The sequence below is a fragment of the Phacochoerus africanus genome, chromosome 6 (genome assembly GCF_016906955.1).
Source record: "Phacochoerus africanus isolate WHEZ1 chromosome 6, ROS_Pafr_v1, whole genome shotgun sequence".
NCBI classification, from domain to species: domain Eukaryota; kingdom Metazoa; phylum Chordata; class Mammalia; order Artiodactyla; family Suidae; genus Phacochoerus; species Phacochoerus africanus.
The window spans coordinates 28,611,841-28,621,333 of NC_062549.1; the positions used below are offsets into that span (position 1 = coordinate 28,611,841).

Sequence of the window (9,493 nt, forward strand, 5' to 3'; positions counted from 1 at the left end):
GAACATTTGTTCTATTAAATAAAATGAAATATGCATATTGCCTTGCACGAAATTGTAACTAAATATACATTTCTTTTCTAATTATCCCGTGGCCACATCTGAGGCTGGGAGACCCAACCCTGCGTTTAGGAGCCAATGCTTTCTTCTAATGCGCCAGGCAGGAGCATGGGCATATAGCGGTAACTCTCTGGAAGGGCAAAAGCCAGGAAAAGGTAGGACGGGAGGAGAAACAAGGGGGAGGAAGGGAGGCCGACCCGGACTACATCTCCCGGAATGCTCAGCAAGAGGGAGAGCCCCATCCCGTCCCGCCCCGCCCCGCCCAGTCCGCACAGCAGGCACTGCCCACCCCACTGAGCCTAGCGGCGCGCTGAGGCTACAAGTGCTGCGGCTGGTGATCTGGGGACTTTCCCGAGGAGCCGCGCAGGGACAAGCGCGCGATGCTCAAGCCTCACTGGGTGGCCAAGGCAGGAGGTGAGCGGAGAGTGGGGCGGGAAGGAGGCGCTGGGGCGAGGGAGATACCCTGGGAGCCTGGCGGAGCTGGGGAGTTCATCCCCACTCCCTTCCCAAGGTGCCTGCCTTGCCTCGGGGTATTTGGCGAACGCAGCCCAACTCCCGGCCTCGGTCGACACCGATTTCACCTGGAATGGGTTGTTTGATTTGGTGGGGGACACCGCTGCCCGGGGCTTGCGGCGCGCCCTCTGTACAGCGCGCGCAGGACGGATCCTGAGGTCGCCTCCCCTAGACCAGCCTCGCCCGTGTCAGTTAGTTCCAATGCAAATATTAAGGCTGTGAATTTCTGGCAGACGGACGAGGGTAAGTGCTGTCCCCTCATTTTGCGGTGCCCTTTCATTAACCGCGCTCTTAAACCAGAAAGGAGAGAGGGAGGAGACTGAAGGAAAGAGCCTTTAGCTGGTCCCCTGAGATTATCCATTCTCCCCTGAGAATGGAAGCCAGGATTACGGAGCTGCAAAGGAAATCGACTGTGCAGATAGCACAGCTCCAATGGATCAAGCGGAGTCTCTCTTTTAAGAAACAGAAGCAGGAAAAAGGAATTAAGTGGAGATTTCTCTTCCTCTTTGTCATAAATTTAAAGTCCCATAAGGGACTCTGCTGATTCTTATCTAAAGTAATCCATTTTGATGGGTAATTGTGCCAATGGTTAATCAGAGCACCTAATGTTTGAGGGAACTGTGAGATGATTGTTCTTTTCAACAATTGATCATACCCAAACCCTTTATCATCTTCCTTCACTGAGAGATTCTGCAGTGGGGGTCTGTTCATTTACTAAAGCAAAGCTCTGGTTCAGTTGTGGTTTTCCTGCACCTAATGTTTTTGTTTTGTTTTGCTTTCTGTTTTAGCTGCAGAGAAACTCCACTAATAGGAGAGAAGTGTGTGTGTGTGTGTGTGTGTTTTAAACAAACTTCAATGCAGAGCAGAAAACATGTGGATTTCCTCTCCCTCATTTTAACTGAATTGCCAGGTGGACCTTCAGATATCCTTACCTGTGTTTCTGTGTGGGTTACCAGCTGTTGAAGCTGTTGAATTTTGAAGCATAATAAGCCTCCAAGCTGTAAGTTAAATCCATTATTATCCTGGACTTTGGAAGCAAAATTAAAGGGGCCCTTACTCGAAATTTCTGTACTTGGTGATAGTGGAAAGTGAATTTTCATTCCTCAGAAAGATAGAAGAGGCAGAGAAAGATGGGCAGATGGTGTTCTGCTCAACACAAAGCTCTTTCCCATAAAGATCCCTTGCTCTTGGTGGGGTAAGGGCATGTCATAGATAGCTCCAGAGACAACTTTGGAAATAGCTTCTTACCTATTTGCCTCAACAGAAGTGTGACTTTGTGGGTTTATGATTTGTCTTTTATTGTCAGTTTACTTCTAGCTTGTATTTTTGAAAACTTCTAGACAGTTGATTTCCTGCACATATTTGTTAGCAAAACATGCAGAGGGAGAACTCATATCCACTCAGACCCAGTAATTAGGAGCAGTGGACCTGTACCCTGAGCAGGCAACTCTGTGTGTGTGTATGTGTGTGTGGAAGTGGGCTAGCTCATCCTATTTTGCAGGGATCACACAGTGAGGTGTGTTGTCTATATACGTTTTGGGTCCAGAACATGTCAGCATGTAGCAGTAAGGGGATGAGCTGCAAATACAAGCACAATGAATAAGCATAGGGTCTTGTAAATTCAGGGATGTATGACGAGGGTCTCTGGATATACAGGGTGTAAAATTAGGAGAGGTGGCTGATTAAGCCAGCCATCTTCTACTCACTTAAGAGCTACCCAGTCAAAATGCTGAGCCCCAGATCCAGTGGAGCCCAACTGATAGTGACATAAATTGGTTCACCCTCAGTGATGCTTTAATGCTAATCTGTATTATAATCAGTTTTGAACTAAAGAAGAGTGTAAACACGTAATTTAACTGAATTGCTGAGAAGTCTTGCTTCTCTAAGATTCTTCAGAAAGTCATCAGCTCTGCTAAAAAAGGTCCTTGCTTTTCTCATTTGTGTCTCTATTCCTTCTCTTTGAGGGATCCTGTCACTGAAATGTGTGAGTCCTTGGATAAATTTGGCTTGGTGACGGCAATGCTTTCTTCAGAGACACTGCCACTTCCTCCATGCTCCTTTTCTACCCTGACCTGAGTTCCTTCGTGTTACTCCCTGTGATAAATCAGAGGATTTGCCCTTTTCACACTTTTCCTATCACTTGGTAGCCTCTCCTTTCTCTTACCTCTTTTAGGAGGAATTGGGTGTGAAGTGTCAAAAGCTACAAAGGAGATGAAGGCCTTAGGAACAATACTCCTGGTGGTGTAGCCTTAGCTCCTGTTGGGTTCTTATCTAATTGTGTTGCTCTCGGCAGACTTTCTGTCTGGAAGCTGCTGGGGATGTCTGACTAGCTCCAATGGAGCTCCACTACCTTGCTAAGAAGAGCAGCCAGGCAGCCCTGTGTGATGCTGTGGACAGGAGCTCAGGAGGGCTTTCGGGGGACCAGGCAGATGCAGCAGCCACCAAAGCTGCTTTCCGCTGCCAGAGGTATTGTATGTCAACATCAAGAGCACTGAAGATGGAAGGGTCTAAACTTAGCTCTTCCCCAGCATCCCCTTCGCCCACTCTGCAAGAAAATGTTATTCAGCCAGACTCCTTGCCACCAGGACCTCTCAACTCAGGGAACAATCTAATAACAGCAGAACGGAAAGTCTGTAACTGCTGCACCCAGGAATTAGAGACCTCTTTTACCTACGTGGATGAGAATGTCAACCTGGAGCAAAGGAACCAGAGCTCCCCTTCAGCAAAAAGGAGTAATCATCTGGGAGACCTGGGCTGGGGAAATTCAAATGAGTGGTCTCACGAGGCTGCCATATCCCTGATATCCGAAGATGAAGATGATACAAGTTTGGAAGCCACCTCTTCAGGGAAGTCAGTAGACTATGGTTTCATCAGCGCCATCTTATTCTTAGTCACTGGCATCTTGCTGGTGATCATCTCTTACATTGTCCCACGGGACGTGACTGTGGATCCCAACATGGTAGCGGCCCGGGAAATGGAACGCCTGGAGAAGGAGAGTGCGAAGTTAGGAGCTCACCTGGACCGCTGTGTGATTGCTGGACTCTGCCTCCTCACACTTGGGGGGGTTGTTCTGTCCTGTTTGCTAATGATGTCCATGTGGAAGGGGGAGCTGTATCGTCGTGACAGGTTTGCCTCTTCCAAAGAGTCTGCTAAACTCTATGGTTCCTTTAACTTCAGGATGAAAACTAATGAAAACACCCTGGAACTGTCCTTGGTAGAGGAAGATGCTCTCACTGTACAGAGTTAGTTCTGGTTGTGAACTTTCTGAGAGTCTGCCTTGGCATTTTATATGAGAAAACGCAAAGCAAAACACAACACAACACATTTCTTAAGTTAACAGTGCAGTTTATTTGCCAGGCAAGAAAAGTTGATTTCCCAAACTAACATCCAGTGAGCGTTTTTGTACTCTATGTATTTTTTATTTAGAAGAAAAACCATGTAAGATGCATTAAGAAATCACACCCAGTTACACCAGTCCCTCTAAAGAGCTGAGACTAATTAATCTATAATGATCATCAGCTTCTACTTCTACAGCAAAATATTTCTAACAATTAATGCACAAACGATTTCTTTAACATGATATGGGATATTATTCTTTGGACACTGGGAAGTGTAGGATCAATTAGTAACCTATTTTGTAAAACAGAACGTAAGCACTAATCACATAATAAGGCTTACATTCTCTAAGGTGCTTATCCATTTTCTTGCTAAATTTATTCTTCCTATAATTTGGCTAAGCACTAAAATACAGAGTTTTGAGTTTGAATATTTTGAAGCTTGATGATACTCATTATTTAAAAAAATATAAAAACACATATGTTGTAAGTCAAAATTATTCCTGTACTCAGAAGTGGTAACTAAGTCTTTAAAATGAACTTTCTAGTAAAATAAAATGATATAAATCATTATAAGACCAATCTGAATTTAACCCAGAATGGTAGTTCCAGATATTAGCCAGTGTTGCATGCCCATTTTCTAGATTAAATAAAATTAATTGCTGATGTAAATTTCATTTTCTGTTTGTGATTTAGCCATCATATTGGTTATATGTGCTCCTCAAGTCTTTACTGGCTCTCACACCAGAGAAGCAAAGCATAAAATGTTTTCCTCCTATTTCCGGGTATCCAAACATCTAGGCAGGCTGAATCCTGATTGGCTCAGGCACATTCCCAAGTGATGTTTTGTTGTTTTTGGAGAAAACTTCCAATACAAATGCAGCTAGACTCCTGGGGACTGTGTCTGGAAACCAATAGCATTTGCTCTAGGCCAAGCAACAAGTCATTGCCCCAGGATGGCAGCAGCCCTTAAACTCACAGCCAAAAAATTAAAATGCGAAGAGAAAGATTAAACGTACCTATTCAGTACGAACTGCACTCCCCACTACAATTCACCTCCCTGTAAAAATGGTGTAGGCATCATTCCGAGCACTTTATATCCAGGCCCCCAGTAACTCTGAGATCTTGCCTCATTAAGTTCATAGTTACTCGATTAAAAGCATGATGAGCAAAACAGTAATCACTTTGCAAAATACACACCTAGCATCCACACTAACTCAGTGTCTCAGCACGCCTATGGTTCAAGATGGGGGTGGGGAATGCAGCCTCAGAACTGTCTTGCATTTTGGAAATTTTCCTTGAGTTGTTTCCAACCTCCCACTTCAGGAGTTGTTCAGGACTAGTGGGGTCCTTCTTAAAGAGGACTGGGCTGGGAGGGCAGGGAAGGGGAAGTAGGAAAGTGATTTCTTTGTAGATTCTAAAGCTGATTCAAATGTCTGAAGTTTTTGTTGTTACTGACAACTGTTGAAAATGTGGGTAACTTTGGCTGGCGGAGTGTATGAGTCAGAATATTTATGTGAATGAGCTCTTGTTGGTGTCAGATTTATTTGATGAGTTAGGTACACTGTGTGTTACTAAGGGTTAAGGTGAAATGCAAGAAGAGAGGATCAGAGGACAATAAAAATAGTGAGGCCAGGTATGTGAGAGAATTGTTAGGTAAAAATGGTAAATTAGATGGACATCGGAGGAAGCTAGATGTAGCTGGATTACCTTACTATATATAATAGACTATTATTGATTTGGAAGTAATTGGGATAATATAGATATGATTTTTGTTTTCTATTGCTGGTCTTTTGTGCTTCTTGAAGAAACCTTTTATTTTACTGTGACTCTCATTCTTTGAAGCTGGCTTACCAGCAGTATAAATTTCATATTCTGAAGGCTTATGAATTGTCAGATTCTAGCCTGCTGGAGGACCCAATTTGCATGATATTGAGCCAATAATGGGATGATCTCCTTGCTGAGTGAGTAGGTCTGAGCTGTGTGTGTGTGTGTTTTAATGTACTTTAAAAATATATATGTTTATATATATGTTCATTCATAGACGCTAAATAGTATCAGCTGTGTTTTGTTTTTATTTATTGGTGAAGCAGGATTAATTAGTCCAATTGAAGACTTAAACAATTTGTTTCTTTCTTTGTTTTTTGTATTTTTAGGGCCACACCTGTGGCATATAGAGGTTCCCAGCCTAGGGGTCCAATTGGGGCTGTAGCCGCTGGCCTACACCACAGTGACAGCAATGCAGGAGGCTTAACCCACTGAGTAAGGTCAGGGATCGAACCTGCATTCTCATGGGTATTAGTCCAGTTCCTTAACCACTGAGCCACAACAGGAACTCCAAAGACTTAAACAATTAATGTGCAGCCAGATTTTCAGCTTGTGAAGAAAGGCATGTTTGCGAATCAAGTGTTAGGAAGTTTTTTCAGTTTTATGAAATTGATGATAAAGGAGAAAAAGTCAAAGCTTTTCATTTGGAAGCACTTAATGAATCTTGTAATGCTACCAAATTACATATAGTTCTGATGCGATATAAAGGATATATATATGTATCCCAATTAGGAAAAAATATTCAGGGAGGAAAAATACTTTAACAAATCAGAATATATTTCTTCCTTTTCTTTCTTAAAATTTTAAAATTGAAATATAGTATGTGCTTACTTATTTCAACATTATATAAATGTGCTCTTATATAGGGTATATCTCTTTTAACTTCTACTTATATGAGGACAGACCATTGCCTCAAAAGGAACCAATTCAGAGCATCATCTGGGTGTCTCCTCTAGTGCTGCGTTGACATGATTCAGATGACTGCCTTAATCAGTTATGATTTCCCCAGGTATTCAGCTGTGTAGCTCTAGTTCATCCTGCCAGTGCCTGAATTCAAGATGAAGATTACTTGAAGTTACAGTGATGGTAAAACAAGTAACAAGAAACCCTGAACTTTAGACAGTGTTGTTTCCAATCTGATAAAGAGGGTTGGGGCTCTAAAAACATTTACTTAGAAGTACTCTGATCAAGTGATACTGTTACAGCCAGCGACAGACTATAGCCAAGGTGCTAGTCTTGGATCCTTCATGGAAATTTGTAAATTTACACATATCTCTTTAACATGGTGCTGGTTGTATCTACAAGAGTTTTTATTGCTACACCCAGGGAAGCAAAACTATTTTTCCAGAGGTAGTTTAAGTCTTTAATCAGGTTTTAGAAAACTAAATTTAGTGTTGCCTCACTGCTCAGCGCTGAGGCCCAAAGGGGTGAGTACCAGAAAGAAAACTGCCTTTCTCTACTACTACTAGGATCTACATGCTGTTAATGGACAGTTTAATTATCTTAATGACTTTAATAAACAGTTCCTTTTTAGGGCACCTTACACTGTTTGTGGCAGAGCTGAAGTGTATTCTTTACAATATTGTGTGTGCTTTTCAGCCATCTGGATCTCCTAAAGCAGACCATGTCATATGAGGTACTGGCCCCCTCTAAGAAGGTCTTTTATCCAGGCTCACCATTTCACATCTGGTTTATAGTTTAGAGGACACAGGACTGCTTGGAACCATGAAATTCTTGGTGGCTGTGGGTGCTTTTACCCACAAAATCACCAGGCCCTTTGATGCTACCCCACCTAGATGCCTGCCTTGATATCAGAATCACATGCTTTACTGTTTGCTTAAAATATATGAGTCCATCCATCTCATACTTATTTGTTTTAGGGAGCCAATTGGACCAGTACTGGCACATATCCTTGAAGATGCAAATTTAGACAAAGAGACTGTCCTGCCAAATTCATTTGTGCCTTTCCTTTGCTGCTGGACATAAAGATAAGTGAGTGAGTAAGAATTACGTCAGCTGAACATTAGGAATTAAAGGTCTGAATCCAGTGGTTCTACTTTTTGTTACTTCTTTGTGGTAGGCAAACTTTCTAGGCAAGAGCATTTGAACATTTTTGCTTTCATCTTTCACATGTCCAAAGACCAGCACATGTAAAACCTTACCTGGATTATTCACCTAAAGTTAAAGAAAAAATGTTCTACATATCTGTTAGGAGAAGGATTTTCAATCTGAAGGTCAGATTTCACTGCAGCAATAACTGCTACCACAAAAATGTGGTCTGACAAAAGAGATTCACAACCTTCTCGAACAGTTCACCTATTCAGCAAGATTTAATACCACCAACTGGATCCCACTGTGACAAAGGAATAAGACAAATCCTTACAGTTCTCTGTAACGGGGTCTAACCTTTCCCAGAATCGAGCATAAAGGATGATTACAGTAAAAAGAATTATAATGAAGTCTCACTGACTTTTCTCAGTATAAAAGGGTTTGTAAAGAGAATTAACATATCTTTCAGCTGATTTTCAGCTATATACTTTTATGATACATAGTATTCTATAATATTCTTTCCTTCCAACTTACATGGGCATAAGCCTTGGGAAATAATTTGCCTGACTTGTTCACTGGCACTGTAAGAAGTAAGATGTTATTTTAAATACATGAAATTGATTTTTAAAATGTGTGGCTTACCCTTAAGAGTGTATCTGTCTATAGTTTCTGTTTGTTAGTGTGCAAGTTTATGTACACTCAAGTTGATATATGTATTAGGAGACATTTTATAATTATAGAACTATAATATTTAAAGCTATAAAGCCATTGTTAGAATAATTTTCTTATAGGAAACTTGGCATGCCTTAATGTTGTCTTTAAGGACAAGAGAGTCTCTCACAGGTCACGAATAATGAATTTGAAATCAACCTCAGAATGAGATGCCATAATCATATAGCCCTTTTTTGATTATTCAGTATCCTGCAGATGTTTGATTTCCTTTTTTAAACCTCTCAATTTTAGGCTCTTAAAAGTGTGGTATATTTAGGAATTATTGCACCATGATTATTATTTTATTTCAGAAAAATATGTGTAGTAAACAGTATTTTCCTTTCTTCAAGTTTTAGTAAGTTTCTCATATTTCAGGAATAGCCAGCCTTACTGTCCCACTGCTATCTTAATGCTTCCAAACAAGTGTCATACAAGAAAGCAAAGATGGGTTATTATATATTGAGAGTTTTAATTTTACAGTTCTTGTCATGCTTTTAACTTTACTTTTCTTGCCAAAAAAGAAAAATAATTTGATGCTGATTATGTGTTTTTGATATTCTAAAAGGGCAGTTATTAAGGTTCTGGGCTTTTTATTAGGGCATTCTTATATGTTAATAGCAACTGTGCTATATTATTTTAAAATAAAAGTATTTATTAAGATGTTTAATTGTGTTTGTTAACTTTTATTTAAACCTGAATCTATAATGCTGACTTGGTCTTTTAAAATTATATTTCAAATTATCTGTTAAAAAATTGGAAGTAATATTTACTCCTGATTCAAGTAAAACATTCTTCTTGCTACTGCATCATTGAACAAAATAAACTATGCCTAATTTTTTTCCATGCGATATGAAATAGTCATAGCTATTTGGGTTTCTCTAAATTACTTAGTACTGAACCTAAGAGTATGACTTGCACAATGTAGAAAGATACAGGAATAGATATTGTAAAAACATTTATCTAAAAATCTAGAAAGCTTTTAGGTAAGAAATAAATACTGG

At 40.5% G+C, this 9,493-nt stretch overlaps 1 protein-coding gene across 3 annotated transcripts; it reads left to right on the top strand.

Moving 5' to 3' along the window:
• The first annotated feature begins 341 nt into the window (after positions 1 to 341).
• Positions 342 to 9,130, top strand: TMEM74 (transmembrane protein 74). Of its 3 annotated transcripts, none has more exons than XM_047783411.1 (2): positions 342 to 471; positions 2,744 to 4,577. In XM_047783411.1, exon 2 carries the CDS (start codon positions 2,906 to 2,908, stop codon positions 3,815 to 3,817), a length of 912 nt encoding a protein of 303 aa, XP_047639367.1. In that variant the 5' UTR covers positions 342 to 471; positions 2,744 to 2,905; the 3' UTR covers positions 3,818 to 4,577. The 3 variants fall into 3 exon arrangements, with proteins under 3 accessions (XP_047639367.1, XP_047639368.1, XP_047639369.1); XM_047783412.1 differs by having other exon boundaries at positions 2,864 to 4,577; XM_047783413.1 differs by lacking the exon at positions 342 to 471 and adding an exon at positions 7,613 to 9,130 and having other exon boundaries at positions 1,031 to 3,696.
• Positions 9,131 to 9,493: the final 363 nt, after the last annotated feature.